Source organism: Hyperolius riggenbachi, chromosome 11 (genome assembly GCF_040937935.1).
Source record: "Hyperolius riggenbachi isolate aHypRig1 chromosome 11, aHypRig1.pri, whole genome shotgun sequence".
Lineage (NCBI taxonomy): Eukaryota > Metazoa > Chordata > Amphibia > Anura > Hyperoliidae > Hyperolius > Hyperolius riggenbachi.
This window is the reverse complement of record NC_090656.1, coordinates 200,909,895-200,928,436: the sequence shown is the minus strand read 5'-3', so window position 1 is coordinate 200,928,436 and position 18,542 is coordinate 200,909,895. Positions and strand designations below refer to the sequence as shown.

The window sequence follows — 18,542 nt, the reverse complement described above, 5'->3', positions numbered from 1 at the left end:
CTACCACTGCAGCCACAGGCAGCATCCTCAGCTAGAACTTATCTTTAACCCTTTAGCAGACAATTTATTTAGAGGGTTGCAAGTAGAGTTGGGCCGAACCTCCGATTTTAGGTTCGCGAACCGGGTTCGCGAACTTCCGCGGAAGGTTCGGTTCGCGTTAAAGTTCGCGAACCGCAATAGACTTCAATGTGGATGCGAACTTTGAAAAAAAAAAAATTATGCTGGCCACAAAAGTGATGGAAAAGATGTTTCAAGGGGTCTAACACCTGGAGGGGGGCATAGCGGAGTGGGATACACGCCAAAAGTCCCCGGGAAAAATCTGGATTTGACGCAAAGCAACGTTTTAAGGGCAGAAATCACATTGAATGCTAAATGACAGGCCTAAAGTGCTTTAAAACATCTTGCATGTGTATACATCAATCAGGTAGTGTAATTAAGGTACTGCTTCACACTGACACACCAAACTGTTCACTGAACAGAACAGGTATACAGTGGCGGGTTCACTGAACAGAACAGGTATGCAGTGGCGGGTTCACTGAACAGAACAGGTATACAGTGGCGGGTTCACAGAACAGGTATGCAGTGGCAGGTTCACTGAACAGGTATGCAGTGGTGGGTTCACTGAACAGGTATGCAGTGGTGGGTTCACTGAACAGGTATGCAGTGGTGGGTTCACTGAACAGGTATGCAGTGGTTGGTTCACTGAACAGGTATGCAGTGGTGGGTTCACAGTACAGGTATGCAGTGGCGGGTTCACTGAACAGGTATGCAGTGGTGGGTTCACTGAACAGGTATGCAGTGGTGGGTTCACAGTACAGGTATGCAGTGGTGGGTTCACTGAACAGGTATGCAGTGGTGGGTTCACAGTACAGGTATGCAGTGGTGGGTTCACAGAACAGGTATGCAGCCAGGGACAAGCTAAGCCTAACTAATCTTTCCCTATGAGAGAGAGTGTGCAGCAGCTCGCCCTACTCTCACTAACGCAGGTACACGAGTGACCGTAATGGCTGCCGCTGCCTGCTTTTATTAGGGGGGAGTGGCTCCAGGGGCTAGTGTAGCCTAATTGGCTACACTGGGCCTGCTGACTGTGATGTAGAGGGTCAAAGTTGACCCTCCATGGTGCATTATGGGGCGAACCGAACTTCCGCAAAAGTTCGCCTGCGGGACGCGAACGCGAACCACGGAAGTTCGCATGGAACCGTTCGCAGGCGAACCGTTCGGCCCAACTCTAGTTGCAAGGGCTCTAGGCCAATTTATTTCAGCACATTTTGTTTATTTCTCATTTGTTACATTTCCATGCAAATAAGTACTGCTGTAATGTGTATTTATGGGCACTTGTCACTAGGGGGCAGTGTGGGACCATAACAGAGGTCTTCTGCTTTGAATTTCTATATTTTCTGCTAGCAGAGAGACATCAAAGCATTCCAAGAATTTACAGCACGACGAGTTCTAAGGTCAAAAGCAGTGACCTTAACTTAAAGTGAACCAGAGAGGAAGCACCCTCATGTATTTTACCATATATCAGTATATATATATATATATATATATATATCAGATAATTCCTTTGAAGCTGCTAATGGGTCAATAAACTCAGTCTGGCGCTGACAGTGAGAACATATAATCTATCTATCTATCTATCTATCTATCTATCTATCTATCTATCTATCTATCTATCTATCTATCTATCTATCTATCATCACACAACTGCTGATTTACTCTCAGATCCTGATATAACCCAGGGGAGGGCGGTGAACATGCAGCCATGGTGATACGTACACAGGGAAGCTGAGCAGAGTCGGGACATGGCAGGACAGGTGATAGACCTTCGGGCAGTTGTCACAGCAGAGCATCTCGCCCCCATTCAGACACACAGCACAGAAATCTTCATTCTCGATGTGGTTGGGTCCATCTGGCTTCTTCATGGCCGGCGGCTGCAGACTTGATTTACCTTCCAGGCTGAGGTCCAGTATGGTCTCTGGCTCCACCATGTGTCTGATCTCCGGCCCACCACCTCCAGAGTAGGAGTGTATCCGCGGGAAGGGGTGGGGCTTCTGGGGCAGGGGCAGCACGGGGCTGGGCATAGACAAAGCGTCTGCAGTGAATGGTAATGGTGGGGGCGGAGGTGCAACCTCGCTGGGGGCGGAGGATGGACAGGGGCTATCAGCGTTCACCTGCAATAAGAAATACATGTTAGGATGACTGCAGTCCATATCACAGCTACCTGTAATAAATGCCAGCATTGCAGAATTTAAAAAATATTTACGCCACCTCAAAATCACAGTAAAAGTAAAGCCTGGTAAACACTTTCAATTATGATTGGCCAGTCACTGACCAATTTTCCCACCTCCCTGTAGTATGCTGGTTTACTTACACAATCTGCTCAAAGTACAGCAAAGACCCTAGTAAGCGGCACAGTTGGGGATTGCCTAATGCCGGATAAATGTGCTTGGTGGTTGCTTGACCCGGCGTTAAAAGCACCACCTTTAAACGTCCACAGTGTGCGCTGCATTGTGCATTAAATTGCATGGGCCTAGCCGCCTAGTGTGATCGTAGCCTAGGCTTGAAACACTTGACAACTCTACAACAGTGTAGAGCAGCTTAATGGATAGAATGGAATAATTATACAGGTCTTCTTTCCTAGAGCCTGAAACATGTTAGAATGACAGCATTCTACACAGCAGCAAGATCTGTCTCCATGCTGCCGCCCCCAGTCAGCCTGATTGCTGATGTGCAGGGGATTCTGGGAAGCTACTATCGGTGTAGATCTCTGACAGTAAATGCAGCCACATTCAAGCATGCTTATCATAATCCTAACACATATGTAGAAGTTGTTCCTGTACAACAGCCGCGGAGTTCCCCTTTAACCCTCTCACCTACCTTTATGGACATGCTTTTAGAGCTTGCCCCGTATTTAATGAGAAGGCGCAGCGAGCCGTCCTCATCTTTATTTGGCGGCTGCACTTTAAACACGGGGAGCTCCCCGGAATCCGGAGGGACGATCTTCAGCCGCTCCAGCCGAACATATGGAATTTTGGTCTCTTTGGGCTCCGGTCTAAAAGAAATGGGATCAGCCATTAGCAACAATTATGTAATAAGGATCAGTTTAACCACTTCAGCCCGAGAGCAATTTTCACATATAGGCGCTGCTCCCATTCATTTGCCAATAACTTTATTACTCCTTATCACAACTAAATGATCTATATATTGTTTTTTTCAGGACAAATTTGGCTTTTAGTGTGTGTTCATTTTGTTTAGTAATCAGCTTATTTTCTATGAATTTTAAAGGGAAAATAAGGGAAAAAGATGAAAAAAACAATCTATTTCTCCATTTACATCCATTATAGCTTTAAATTAAACAGTGCTGACTATAAGTTAAACCCACTAATTTTATTTGCTCATCCATCCTGGTTATTGCAATTAGATTATGTTCCTAGCACAATGTATGGAGAGAATATTGTATTTGGAAATAAAGGTGTCTTTTTTCTGTTTTGTGTTTTTTGCTTTCTCATTGTACACTGTCAATGATTACAAGGCCTTATTTTGAAAAATAATAGTAATATACCCTTATGGAATATATATTTAAAAAGCCAGGTTCCTAAGGTAACAATATATGTTGTTTCTTTCATATTCTGTCACTTTGTTTTCATTTTACAAGTCTTTTATTTTGGTACAGAATATGCAAAAATGTAATTTCTTTTGATTCAGTTTGTGACTAAAAAAAATACAGGAGACATGCGCCTCAACCCTAAAACTCTTTACACTCTATTCTACTACTTATCACGGTTAAAATGATACCACATATGTCTCTTGTAGTGTTGCTAAAACTTTCCCAAGTTTGATCATAATTCTGAAAATGACTTTTTATATTTGATTGAGTTTGTCCCTACCTATTTTTCATGTGACGTGGCTCACAGGTTTTAGACACACCAAAAAAGTTTCCACAACTCGTCACGGTTAAAATGATACCACATGTGCCTCATTTAGTAGCAAACTGGTGGTGCACTGTCCACAACAACACTGGACAAATATATTTGTCCAGTTGGGCTTAAGTGGTTAAAAAGGCAGTCATAGAACACCTAATCCAATGCAAACATTTTGGGTCACTAGAGTTGGGGTTGCTTCTGGCCATTTGGGACAATTGCCTAATTAGTCTATGCCTAGAACGATCCTGATTAGAGCAGTGGCAAATCAGCATTGTATACACACCTTGAAGGCGTTTCCTGGCTCTTTCTGTCTTTGGGGTAGCGCTGCGGGAAATGAGCTCCGGAATCTGCTAAAATAAACAGTAAAGTCAATAGTTAAATTACATCAGTCATGGTTTAGCTTCCTATTCACCTTTACTAACATTGAATAATTTGGCATGGTTACATTTTAACTAAATTGAACTGCGTGTGGCCCAGCCTAATGTACAAAACGCTGACAAATGAATGGATCTTCAGGCTTTACATGAACGATACAACACAGTCTCAATAAAAGTAAGTACAATTCCACCCCAAATAAATAAGCAATATCTACAAAAAAGTCCAAGAACGATGAGGCTTTAACCACCTAAAGAGACACTGAAGCGAAAAAAAAATGATATAGTGAATTGGTTGTGTACTATGAATAATTACTAGAAGATTAGCAGCAAAGAAAATATTCTCATACTTTTATTTTCAGGTATATAGTGTTTTTTCTAACATTGCATCATTCTATAATATGTGCAGATTACACAACACTCAGCATTCAAAATGATTCTTTCAGAGCAGTCTGTGAAGTAATGACCTCTCCTCTAGCAGAGGAAAAGTAAATAGTCCAGGAACAGTTGAGATAATAAAAGTCAGATAACAGCCCTCTCCAGGACTAACTTAGTCGGAGAGCTAAATGGCTTGTTTGCATAGAGATAACAACTGGAGTTTATCAACTCTTCCTGTACTGGAAACAATTAGACTGATGTATCTGATCTTAATGTTTTATTTCTTAGCTGTACTACACATACAAATCATAATATCATAATTTTTTTTTCCAGGGAAAAAAGGGCCTTTTTCCACTAGCCTGCGATTTGCGATTTGCTTCTGATCGCAAGGTACATTAAACTAATGGGAACTGCAGCAGCCATTTCCATTAGTGCGATCCGATTGCGATGCGATTTTGGTCAAAGCGCAATCGTCGTCCTGCCGCGTTTTGTATGCCATTGAGCTGGACTATAATGAGTATAGTAGCTCAATCGCAATCGCAATCGCATGGTGGAAATTTAAATGCGATTGCGATCGCGATCGCAATCGCGATCGCAATCGCGATCACATTTCATAGTGGAAAAGGGCCCTAACTTAGTCGGAGAGCTTAATGGCTTGTTTGCATAGAGATAACAACTGGAGTTTCTCAACTCTTCCTGTACTGGAAACAATTACACTGATGTATCTGATCTTAATGTTTTATTTCTTAGCTGTGCTACACATACAAATCATAATATCATAATTTTTTTTTCGCTTCAGTGTCTCTTTAAGGAGCATAGGTTTACAACCCCTAGTGACCAGGCTATTTTTCACAATTTAGGCCACTGCAGCTTTAAGGCCTTGCTGCAGGGCCGTACAACTCAGCACACAAGTGATTCCACCCCCCCCCCCCCCACCCCCACCCCTTTCTGCCCACCAACATAGCTTTCTGTTTGTGGGCTGTGATCCCTGCAGGGATGTTTTTTTTAAATAAATATTGATGTGATTTTTGAAAAAAATAAAACTCCCCTTTTTATTATTAATCTATCTCTCACCCCGCCAGCCAATCAGTGTGATCGGCTGTCATAGGGTTCAGCCTATGACAGCGGATTGCTTCCCTACCACCCAGGGGGACAGCTGTGTCACAATGTAAATAGATGTCGGTTTCGCCGTCTAACAGTCTCCCAGCGGCGATCGCCACTGGGAGACTGATGGCGATGCGCAGCTCCATCATTCCAGCGGAGATGTGCGCGCATCGGTGTGCGCGATCTCCTGAAAAACACGCCCCCAGGACTGCACACCAATTGGCGTTAGGTGGTCCTGGGCCGCGTCCACACCAATTGGCGTGGAGCAGTCGTTAAAGAGTTAAAGGAACTATCTCAATCTTCATTCTTCACATCACAAAACTTCCTAATTGCAGGTATGAGATGTACACATAGATCAGAGGTCCAATTCACAAAAAGAAACTGCCTGACATGCGTTTCACGGCCAAAAGCCGCTTCCTCAGAGGCACATCATGTATATGAATATCAGAAGTAGGTCATAGGGAACATACAGAAATTTCTGTGATGTGAAATCGACAGTGATCTCAGGATGGATCCACGCTGGCTAAGCAATGGAGAGATGAAGAAAAAGTTTTACATGAACGGTGCGGCTGCTTTGTGTACATCTACGTACCACCTTCATTCTTTATCTCTTTGATAACTGGCGGTGGGGGCTGAGGTGGGGGTGGGGTGGGCAGCTTCCTGGGTGCCACCGATGTCTCGGTTGGAAAACACTTCTTCACAGACAGGTTGATTGGTTCCTCAAACATGTTCTCCAGCGGTAGGACGATGTCGTTCAGAGTGTTGCTGGCATCACTTCCTAGAGGGGCTTCTGTAGGCGTCGGCCCACCGCAGCTGAAGTTTCCATTCTCAATCTGCAGGAGAAATGATACATCAGGTAAAAATTCTGGACTAACTAAACTATCTCACTGATTTCACCCTTCCCACAAGTATATTCGGGGGGTCGGGGTGGGCACTGTGGGGTCAGATTATGGATTGTTCAATCTACATGGCTCTTGCAAGTTAGTCAGAAATATTTCCTTATCGTCTCTCCCCGGCACCATCAAGTGGCCAATGGTAATGCTGCTACGCCTGGTGGCCAATAGCAATTTTACTCTTTCTGTCCCTAGAGGAAGTCAGTGTAACTGCTCCTGACTGTAGAGAAGCATACAAGCAATAAAGGTGCCCAGGAATTTGGGTGCTGGGTAATGCCAACACAACAGTAATATATCACCTTAACTAACCTACCAGTAATTCTCATATTAACTTCCCCCTACCTACTCCTAACACTAACCTTCACCCCAACTACTCCTAACACTAACCTCCCTCCAGATCAAACAGACATTTGCATGTCGTTTTATGGTTGTTTAAAATGGAGGTTAGGGTCCCTTTTAATGGGATGACCTCACTGTGGTGGAAGGGTCTAGTACTACATTTTTTGCATGCAAACTGTTTTGGAAGCTAACATCTTCCATTAGTGAAAATTGTAATGCCTGTTTCAGATGTAATATGGTGCATTTATGCCTTTAAGTGGCTCTGCACACAATCTTGCTGTTGAGTCATTCAGATGCAGCCTGGTTTTGGATGCGCTGCCATTTCCCCCTACCGTGTATAAAAATGCAAGTTTAACTACTCCTAACACTAACCTCCCCCTATCTACGCCTTACACTAACCTCCCCCAGCGTCGCCTTACCGTAACCTCCCCCCTACCGACGTCTTACACTAACCTCCCCCCTAACGACGCCTAACACTAAGAGGCATTGGTTAATCTTAGATCAAAAGGATCTAATAACTTGGTGATCCCCAAAGTTCACCTCAAAACTTTTGGAGACAGAGCCTTCTGTCATGCTGCCCCTACACTTTAGAGCTCCCTGTCACACCCAATCTTCATCATTGGAAGCATTTAAAGGACAACTGTATGGGATATGGAAGCGGACATATTTATTTCCTTTTAAACAATACCAGTTGCCTGGTTATCCTGCTGAACTTCTACCTCTAATACTTTTACCCATAGACCCTGAACAAGCATATGCAGATCAGGGGCCTGATTCACAAAGTGGTGATAACTCAGTTATCACGCCTAAAAGACTTTAGGCGTGATAACCTTTGCACTAGCAAAGTTATCACCGCTTTCTGCTGTAACTCGCGCGAAGCTCCCGCGCGCAAGGTTTTGCGCGCGTGCGTGCAAAGTCCCATAGGGCTTAATGGGCGCTGCGCGCGAAGCGCGGTGTAGTGCACGCACGCCTGCGCGAGCTTCGCGCGAGTTGCTTCAGATCACGCCTAAACTAAGTTTAGGCTTGATAAAGGACTTTTCACAGGCGTGCAAACACTTTGCACCGCTTTGTGAATCAGGCCCCAGGTGTTTTTCAGAGCTGACAAGATTAGCCACATGCTTGTTTCTGGTGTTATTCAAACACTACTGCAGCCAAATAGATCAGCAGGACTGCTGGGCCACTGGTATTGCTTAAAAGGAAATAAATATGGCAGCCTCCATATTCTTCTCACTTCAGTGGTCCTTTAAGTCCAAACTAAAAAGCCACCTGTTTAGCATCTGGCATTTACAAACACCTGACTATTTCTTCTGTAACACAGTCCAGCCTGCAACCCTGTATTGATCTGAGACATATCTATGTGCTTTGAGTCCTATGGGAGAAAAGCGCTTTACTAATGTTATTGTATTGTATTATTGTAATAGAGGTGGCGGAGGCCAGTGAAGATGCTGCTGCCCTAGAATGGCTCACTGAAGTGCTTCTGGCTGTAGCTGAGGTCTGTGGAAGTGCTTCTGCCTATAGAAGGTCACTGAAGTGGTCTCGCCTTTAGAGGTCAATTGAAGTGCTTCTGCCTCTACAGGAGGTCAGCGGAAGTGCAACTTACAGTAAGCATAAGGCCATATGATGCCCCCAGTAGAGTACCCCCTCCCCTTCCCCCTCAGTATACAGAGATGAAGACCAGAGAACAGTGACACAGAAGTGACAATAATATCATTACATTTGTAACAAGCTCTGTATTATGCAGCAGGGCATTCCCTGGGGATGGAGCCAGGTAGAGCTGTGACTGTACACAATATGGGAGTTGGAGAAGCAACTCGGTCTCCAAGCTCTGCTAATGTTTATGTGTGAAGCCCCCAGGGAGGCAGCAAATCATACCTTACATATTGCATTCCCCAGGAGAGCGCCCCCTGTTGCTAGGTGATCGCTGGTGTCTAAGTGCATGTTTTCATTAACAGCTGCTTCCACCGCGCTGAACCCAGCTATCCTCTCTGGCTCGCTCTCTGCAGCGTAGCATCGCCCGTCTGCCGGCTGATCGAAGAACGGGCATGTGACGGCTTGCACCTGGGGGTCCTCCACACGGGGGAGGCGGGGGGACGGCAGCTCCGGTTCTGGGGAGTTGGTGAAACTTTCAGAGGCCGTCCGCTGTAAGAAAATACAAAACAATCTGATTACTGTCTGTGCATCACCAGTCTGACTTCACCTACCTGGACTGGCTGCATCGGCAAATGCCAACTGGTGTAAAGAACGCTCGCCAGGAAATCTGATTCTGGCTGCAGTTAAGGACAACTGAAGTGAGGAGGATATGGTGGCTGCCGTATTTATTTCCTTTTAAGCAATACCAGTTGCCTGGCTGTCCTGTTGATCCTCTGTCTCTAATACTTTTAGCCATAGCTCCTGAACAAGCATATGCTGATCAGGGGATTCTGACATTATTGTCAGATCTGACAAGATTAGCTGCATGTTTGTTTCTGGTGTTATTCAGACATTTCTGCAGAAACATAGATCAGCAGGGCTGCCAGTCAACTGGTATTGTTTAAAAGGAAATAACTATAGCAGCCTCTATTTGCTTCCCACTTCAATTGTCCTTTAAAGGACCACTAATGCAAAGAAAACCCCTTAAAAATACATCTTAACACATACCTATAAGAAGTATATTTCTCCCAGATTAAAATGCACTATAAATTGTTTTTCAACTATGTTGCTGTCACTCAATGATGTAGCTAAGGAGCTCTTGGCCCCAGTGCAAGTCTTACATTGGGGCCCCCCATTCTATACATAACAATTGATACGGTGCACCAAAACCTGCAAAGGACAACCACAGTGTCAGAGGTGCAAGAAGGGAATGGGGAACAGCTTGTTAATTATAACTACTATTCAAAGCATCTCTAAAAGTGATTATTAGCAGCACAGGACCAATAAAGAGCTAATACTGAGGTTGGGGCCTCTGGCCCAAAGGCCCCGTGCGGTCACAACCTCTGCATCTCCTATTGCTAATCCCAGGGGCGCCTCTAGCCATTTTGTCACTCCAGGCGAGAAAATCACCAGAAATTACACTTATTGCGGCAGCGTTTCACCAGAAAATACATGTAAGGAAGAAGGCACAAAGGGGGACAAAAGGAGGCACAGGAGGAAAGAAGGAGGCACAGGGGGACTGAAGGAGGCACACAGGGGGCAGAAGGAGGCACAATGAGGGACAGAAAAAAAGCACAAAGGGGGGCAGAAGGAAGCACAGGGAGACAGTAGAAGTCCCAAAGAGGGACAGAAGTATGCACAAAGGGGGACAGAAGTATGCACAAAGGGGGACAGAAGGAAGCACAAAAGGGGGGCAGACGACAGCAAAGTGGGATGTAAGGAGGCTCAGGAAGACAGAAAGAGGCAGAGGGGGACAAAAAGAGCCACAGGGAGACAGAAGAAAGCACAAAGGGGCACAGAAGGAGGCACAGAGGGACAGAGGAAGGCGCAGGGGACAGAGGTGGCACATGGGGACTGAAGAGGCACTGGAGAACAGGAGGAGGCAGAGTGGGACTGAAGGAGGAACAGGGGGAAGAGATAGCACGGAGGGGACAAAAAAAGGCAAAGGGGAAATAAGGAGACACAGGGGGACAGAAGGAGGCAAAAAGGGGCACAGAAGAAGGCAGAGTTGGCACAGGGGGGCTGAAGGAGGCACATGGAGGCAGAAGAAGGCACAAAGGGAGACAGAAGGACAAACAGTGGGACAGACATGGCACAAAAAGGGACAGAGGCACAAAGGGGGAACGAAGGATGCACAAGGCACGAGATGGCAGCTGCCTGCAACTTACGCTAAGTAGATGCCGCAGAAGCAAGTAATAGAACACCCACAGGGCGGGGCTTGTTCCAGGGTGGGGCTTAATTTGGAGGCAGGGCTTAATCCAGCAACATGGGGCCCCCCAGGACCAATGGCACTCCAGGTAATGGCCGGTACTGCCTATGCCTAGAGGCACCCCTGGCTAATCCACTGCTGTCACTTACAGCAGACAGTACATTTCTGACAGTTGTTAAACTAGTCCATCTCCTCATGGGAAATTCCCAGTACTGTGTTACCTATCTTTACTCTTTACAAAAGCAATCCCGTTAATCCCCTTGCTTACAACACCACCCCCACCACCAGATTACAGTGTGTTCGGTGCAGGGGCTTAGGGGGCATGGGAGCCACACGGAGACAGACTGTACAGCACAGAGCTGGGTCAAAGTCTGAGGCTGAGACAGCAAAGTGCGCCCCTCCATCCCTCCCACCCCAGCCGTCACACACAGATTACTCTTAGACTAAGAGCCGCCCCAGGGCCCCCAACCCCTTAATCTCTAGTTATCTGGCTTGAAGTCACTGTCATGTACCCCCTTTTCTTATTTCTCTCTGCTTCAAACACAATAGGAGAACAATAGCTGAGTTAGTTGTGCACCCCCTCCTACACTGCGCCCTGAGCTGGAGGATCTCTCGCCTCTACCACCTTTTTCTCCTAACTCTTACTTTTATTTATTTATCGAATTTTTCATCTTCTATTTAAAATATTGTTTCAATGCTCTGCAATTAAAAAAGTACCAAAAGGTACTGAAAAAGTACAGCCAACATTATTCTGAGCCTTTTCTTGCTTGCTGGAGGCATTCTATTGCTACGGTGTGAAAAGCTCACATAGGAGAAAAGTGAATTGCACATGGTCCTGTGCATCAGTAAGGAACGGAAAGCTCTTTCTTTTCGTAACAGATGCTTTATTTTTATTGCAGTGTCGTAACTACAATTCATGGGCCCCATCCAGAAAAACGTTGTTAGCCCCCCTAATGTTCACGCCCCTTTCCTTGAATCCCCTTGGTGCCCTACATGGCCTGGGGGCCATCCAACATGGGTCACAAAACAAGTGTGGCCATTATGATTGTCACACTCATAACAAGTGTAAACAGTGTATCAGGAGGATGATCCCCTGTATCGGAGGAAGGCTAGGAGTTGGGGGCCCCAATATCTCTGGCCTGTGCCGTTGCTCCCTTATAGTTACGCCCCTGGTTTACTGGATGACTTATGATATACCCAGTGGTGGTACCTGGAGATGCTGCAGTAACACAGGCCCACACCCAAGCCGTATCCATTCAGCGCCCTTCCCTTTACCAGAACTACAGTAAGTCATCTCAGCTCTGTGGAGCGATTCACAACAATCATCGCAGGCAGTATCAGTGTTCACAATCTGGCCATAGAAATCAGCACTGCTTACAGCAATTAGCGTTTGTGAATAGCGGACTCCTCTGCTTTGCATACCTTCCTGATGGGATTGGCAGACAGCTGGTTCAGCCTCTTGGCATCGTTCTCCACCACGGCAGCGATGATCTCATCAGCGATGGACTGGGTTTGGGGGATGCCTGGGGAATGGCTGGCGACGGGCGACAGATCCACCGTGTGACCTCCGGGGGAGATGGGATCTTCACAGACCTGCAAGCACAGCACTGTTGCCATTAGTAACAACTGACCCAAGGAGGGAATAACATTCAGCCTATCAGAGCCTTTCAGCTGCTAACTAACCAGCCAACTATCCTAAAATGATAAAGTCAAGTTTAGCAAATCAAAACAAGAAAGCAGCACTCTGCCACATACCCCAAGCCCGAACAATGTTTTAGTATTAAAGAGAACCTGTCAGGTTGCAAGATTTGGTCACAGCAGGGCTGAGGGGCAGGTAGATGAGGTGGACACCTTAGGTGCAACTATAGCACAAGATAATAATGAAGTATTCCAGGGAATCTATTGGTTTTCGGCAACATCAGGAAAGTTGCCCTGGCAGCAGAGGACCATGTCCCATCACTGATGCCAGCTGCTTGGCTGTAATGCTTAACTCTGCCCTGCAACAGGTATATGAGCAATACCAGAGGACAGACAGGATATCTGATCTGCATACTTGGTCCAAGGCACATCAACATAAGCAGGCAGCTAAAATTGAGTTTTGTGGAAGGAGGTCAGCAATGGCAGCCTCCTTTACATATCCCGCCCATTCTCACATACTCTGAACCATTTTCTCATAACGCAGGGGCCAGGGCCCACAGTACAGAACTGGCCTGACCTCTACCCCGCCCCTTCCTAACGCCGCCAGACTAAACACAAACCTAAAAGACCAATGATAATGTTCTTACTGGTCTCTAGGCAACAGGATCCCAGGGCAAGGCTCCAAAACTAGGAATAACTACGAGAAAGTTTGGTTGATTTTACTGTGCCTGACATTTTTCCAAGAAAGCAAAATTGGTCAAAATGAATAAAGATTTTATATCAGCAGGATAATTTTGTCTGCTAACACAACAAAAAGAGAGCAACACGCCCACATATAGGGCAATTGCCATGGACCTGTTAAACCTCATTTGTAAAAAATCAACAGCACCTGAACAAGAGTTAGGAAACACAAAATATCCCTCACCTGTCTCTCTATAAAACTTAACTTTTAATGAAATGCTAAAAAGGATATATGGCTGATGCTGTATAAATGAACTTGAAAGTAATGCAAGACCCGCTTTGTCAGCAAATATAATAGTAGCATCCGCTACTCAGGTCTGTTGCATTACCAATATACATAAAATTACACTACCCCCACCAAACAACCCGACATGTTTCACTTCTAAATGAAGCTTTTTCAAGGGAAAAAAGTGTAAAGACAGTGCTATCAGTGATAAGGTGCAAAGTTACATTTTTAAAATCAAGTACACATATAGCCTATAGGCCTATAACATAATGACAGCCAAACGTATATGGCGGCAGATTTCGTCTTTTTATACTCCTCCAGAGGGTGGGATAATTAACCACTCCCCTGGGGTAGAACAGGCCAGCCTGTTATTGGTTTATCACCCCGTCTGTCAAGACTCCACCAATAATATGCCTCCTGTATACAGCCCCATGATGGCAATAACACCCCTGTTTTGTGCCCTAGATTTCCCATAAAAGGGCTCCCGGGGTGGCAAATCCTATGTAGAACACGTAGGTACTAACAAATGTACACTACAGAAAATACCTCCTGTGTGCGGGGACGTAGAAGCCCCGATCCGTGAAAACCCGCCTCTGATTGGTCCAGAGCCGTCGTCAGACTTTCAGAGCCTCAGCCAATCAGTGACATGCAGCTGCGGGACTAGGGCTACACGTACTTCCGTAATGCGTCTGGTGAGGCGCATACGTCATCCCCCTCACTCCTGACAGTAAGGCTACGCAGCGATACGGTGCGTAGGCTGTGGTCATGGCAACGCCTCTTGTTGATAAACATTGTCCTCCACAGCCCGCACCGGTCGCATGTAGGGATAGGAAGTACATCTCTTTCTTTACACTAATATCGGAGACTACAAATCTAGGAAATTGCCAACACTTAGTGCCCATAAAGTATATTTTGGCACAAAACAAAGAAGTGACCACAGACGTATTCTCCATCAGTAAGGTATATAGATATATATATATATAAGGAGGACATATTGGGGTGCAATTGACCAGTTGGCCGTACAAAAAAACAATAAATAGGACACAGCCTGAAAACACATAGGAGTCAGATATTCGACCAAAGGGGTAAGTATATTAAACAGTTTTTTAGATGTTACTATGGCACTGTAGATTGGATTGGATCACAAACTGAATGGCATGCATAAATGTGGCAAATGTAAGGCATGTCCCCATGTATCTAAATGCAGGGATTTTACTGCACCTAAAAATGGCCGAAAATTTGATTTACTTGATTTTTTCAATTGCGACACGGAGGGGGTTGTCTATGCTATCCAGTGTCCATGCCCCCTTTTATATATTGGTGAGACCACAAGAGCAGTAAAGACGAGGATTCTCGAACATCTTGGGGACATTAAGCATAAGAGGAACACTTCGGTTGCACGCCATTTTAATGAGATACATGAGGGGGATACTCAATCTTTGAGGTATTGGGTGATCCAGGAATGGCAACTGGGACCTCGAGGGGGTAATTTAGATCAGAAATTAAGACAACTGGAGTCTAAATGGATATATAGACTGGGTACTCTTAGCCCAGATGGCCTAAATGAAGGCTTCACCTTTTCCCCTTTTTTATGAGTAATGATTCTCTGTGCTTCACTATTACTATTCACAGGCTTTCCGGTTTTTTCTACAGTGCCATAGTAACATCTAAAAAACTGTTTAATATACTTACCCCTTTGGTCGAATATCTGACTCCTATGTGTTTTCAGGCTGTGTCCTATTTATTGTTTTTTTGTACGGCCAACTGGTCAATTGCACCCCAATATGTCCTCCTTATATATATATATCTATATACCTTACTGATGGAGAATACGTCTGTGGTCACTTCTTTGTTTTGTGCCAAAATATACTTTATGGGCACTAAGTGTTGGCAATTTCCTAGATTTGTAGTCTCCGATATTAGTGTAAAGAAAGAGATGTACTTCCTATCCCTACATGCGACCGGTGCGGGCTGTGGAGGACAATGTTTATCAACAAGAGGCGTTGCCATGACCACAGCCTACGCACCGTATCGCTGCGTAGCCTTACTGTCAGGAGTGAGGGGGATGACGTATGCGCCTCACCAGACGCATTACGGAAGTACGTGTAGCCCTAGTCCCGCCGCTGCATGTCACTGATTGGCTGAGGCTCTGAAAGTCTGACGACGGCTCTGGACCAATCAGAGGCGGGTTTTCACGGATCGGGGCTTCTACGTCCCCGCACACAGGAGGTATTTTCTGTAGTGTACATTTGTTAGTACCTACGTGTTCTACATAGGATTTGCCACCCCGGGAGCCCTTTTATGGGAAATCTAGGGCACAAAACAGGGGTGTTATTGCCATCATGGGGCTGTATACAGGAGGCATATTATTGGTGGAGTCTTGACAGACGGGGTGATAAACCAATAACAGGCTGCAGAGCAGGGACAAGGTCCTCCAGCACCCAAGGCTGAGACACCAAAGTGCGCCCCCCCCCCCCCCCCCATCCCTTCCACCCCAGCCGTCACACACTGATTGCTATTAGACCAAGAGGCGCCACAGGGCCCACAACCTCCCCAACACCTTAATATCTAGTTATCTGGCTTGCAGTCACTGCCATGTATCCCCTTTTCTTATTTCTTTCTGCTTCAAACACAATTAGGAATGACAGCTGAATGAATTCTGCGCCCCCTCCTACACTGCGCCCTGAGGCTGGAGCCTCTCCAGCCTATGCCTTGGCCCGGCCCTGACAGGCTGGCCTGTTCTACCCCAGGGGAGTGGTTAATTATCCCACCCTCTGGAGGAGTATAAAAAGACGAAATCTGCCGCCATATACGTTTGGCTGTCATTATGTTATAGGCCTATAGGCTATATGTGTACTTGATTTTAAAAATGTAACTTTGCACCTTATCACTGATAGCACTGTCTTTGCACTTTTTTCCCTTGAAAAAGCTTCATTTAGAAGTGAAACATGTCGGGTTGTTTGGTGGGGGTAGTGTAATTTTATGTATATTGGTAATGCAACAGACCTGAGTAGCGGATGCTACTATTATATTTGCTGACAAAGCGGGTCTTGCATTACTTTCAAGTTCATTTATACAGCATCAGCCATATATCCTTTTTTAGCATTTCATTAAAAGTTAAGTTTTATAGAGAGACAGGTGAGGGATATTTTGTGTTTCCTAAACCTCATTTGTGCAAGAAAAGAGTCCATCTAGGCATACAATAATCATCCTCAGACATCAAATAATAATATAATACTTTATTAAGGACTTATCCCAATTCATTTAAAATCAATTAAAACCATCTAGTACACAGGGGGATCACTGCGGATTATATACAAATTACATAATACAGAATCCATGATATACATGTCTTGATACACATGTCACAATTGAGTCTGAATAGAATTGGTGCTAAAAAGCCACTGGCTAAACCATATATTGAGCCTTCTATTATATCTCCAATAGACATTCATTAGCCACGATAATAGGTAGTAAAATGGTCTTTAGATCTTACCCAAAGCTGCAAACATGAATCATCATGTTTGCAGCTTTGGGTAAGATCTAAAGACCATTTTACTACCTATTATCGTGGCTAATGAATGTCTATTGGAGATATAATAGAAGGCTCAATATATGGTTTAGCCAGTGGCTTTTTAGCACCAATTCTATGCAGACTCAATTGTGACATGTGTATCAAGACATGTATATCATGGATTCTGTATTATGTAATTTGTATATAATCCGCAGTGATCCCCCTGTGTACTAGATGGTTTTAATTGATTTTAAATGAATTGGGATAAGTCCTTAATAAAGTATTATATTATTATTTGACGTCTGAGGATGATTATTGTATGCCTAGATGGACTCTTTTCTTGCACAAATGAGATAATTTTGTCTGAACAGGAACAGGACCTCTGCATGGCAACTATTATTTCCTATGGGCTGTGAGTAAAATAAACATGCTTTTTAAGTGGCTAAATAACAGAAAGGGTGCTTTTTTAGGCAAGACATTCACCTAAGTTTGTGAATTTTGTAGTGGTTTTTGCAAAATGTCTTTTAATGGAGAAATCATCAATTTCAGCAAATTGTTCAGTAGTAAAGCCCGAGGCGGCCCCCAAAAAGATATATACTTACCTAGGTAGAGGAAAGGCTCTGGACAGTCCAAAGGCTTTCCATCTATTCCTCAACACCACCATTGCCACACACATGCTCTCCGAACATATCCTACAAGAGCTTGGATATGTTCTTGTGGCTGTGCTCCCTGCTGTGTAGTAGCACAACTGTACTGTGCATGGGTGTGTATGCTGCACTGTGCATGGGTGAGTATGCTGCACTGTGCATGGGTGAGTATGCTGCACTGTGCATGGGTGTGTATGCTGTACTGTGCATGGGTGTGTATGCTGCACTGTGCATGGGTGAGTATGCTGTACTGTGCATGGGTGTGTATGCTGTACTGTGCATGGGTGAGTATGCTGTACTGTGCATAGGGTGTGTGCTGTACTGTGCATGGGTGAGTATGCTGTACTGTGCATGGGTGTGTATGCTGTACTGTGCATGGGTGAGTATGCTGTACTGTGCATGGGTGTGTATGCTGTACTGTGCATAGGGTGTGTGCTGTACTGTGCATGGGTGAGTATGCTGTACTGTGCATAGGGTGTGTGCTGTACTGTGCATGGGTGAGTATGCTGTACTGTGCATGGGTGTGTATGCTGTACTGTGCATGGGTGAGTATGCTGTACTGTGCATGGGTGTGTATGCTGTACTGTGCATGGGTGAGTATGCTGTACTGTGCATAAGTGAGTATGCTGTACTGTGCATGGGTGTGTATGCTGTACTGTGCATGGGTGAGTATGCTGTACTGTGCATGGGTGTGTATGCTGTACTGTGCATGGGTGTGTATGCTGCACTGTGCATGGGTGTGTATGCTGTACTGTGCATGGGTGTGTATGCTGCACTGTGCATGGGTGAGTATGCTGCACTGTGCATGGGTGAGTATGCTGCACTGTGCATGGGTGTGTATGCTGCACTGTGCATGGGTGTGTATGCTGTACTGTGCATGGGTGTGTATGCTGCACTGTGCATGGGTGAGTATGCTGTACTGTGCAT

At 45.2% G+C, this 18,542-nt stretch overlaps 1 protein-coding gene across 1 annotated transcript in view; it reads right to left on the bottom strand.

Annotated features, from left to right (window-relative positions):
- TRIM66 (tripartite motif containing 66) overlaps positions 1 to 18,542 on the bottom strand; it is a 139,229-nt gene that overhangs the window by 11,345 nt on the left and 109,342 nt on the right. Inside the window, 6 exon segments of the mRNA XM_068260166.1 lie at positions 1,777 to 2,171; positions 2,878 to 3,052; positions 4,207 to 4,273; positions 6,372 to 6,612; positions 8,884 to 9,150; positions 12,272 to 12,442. Of these exon segments, the coding sequence (XP_068116267.1) occupies positions 1,777 to 2,171; positions 2,878 to 3,052; positions 4,207 to 4,273; positions 6,372 to 6,612; positions 8,884 to 9,150; positions 12,272 to 12,442 (1,316 nt within the window).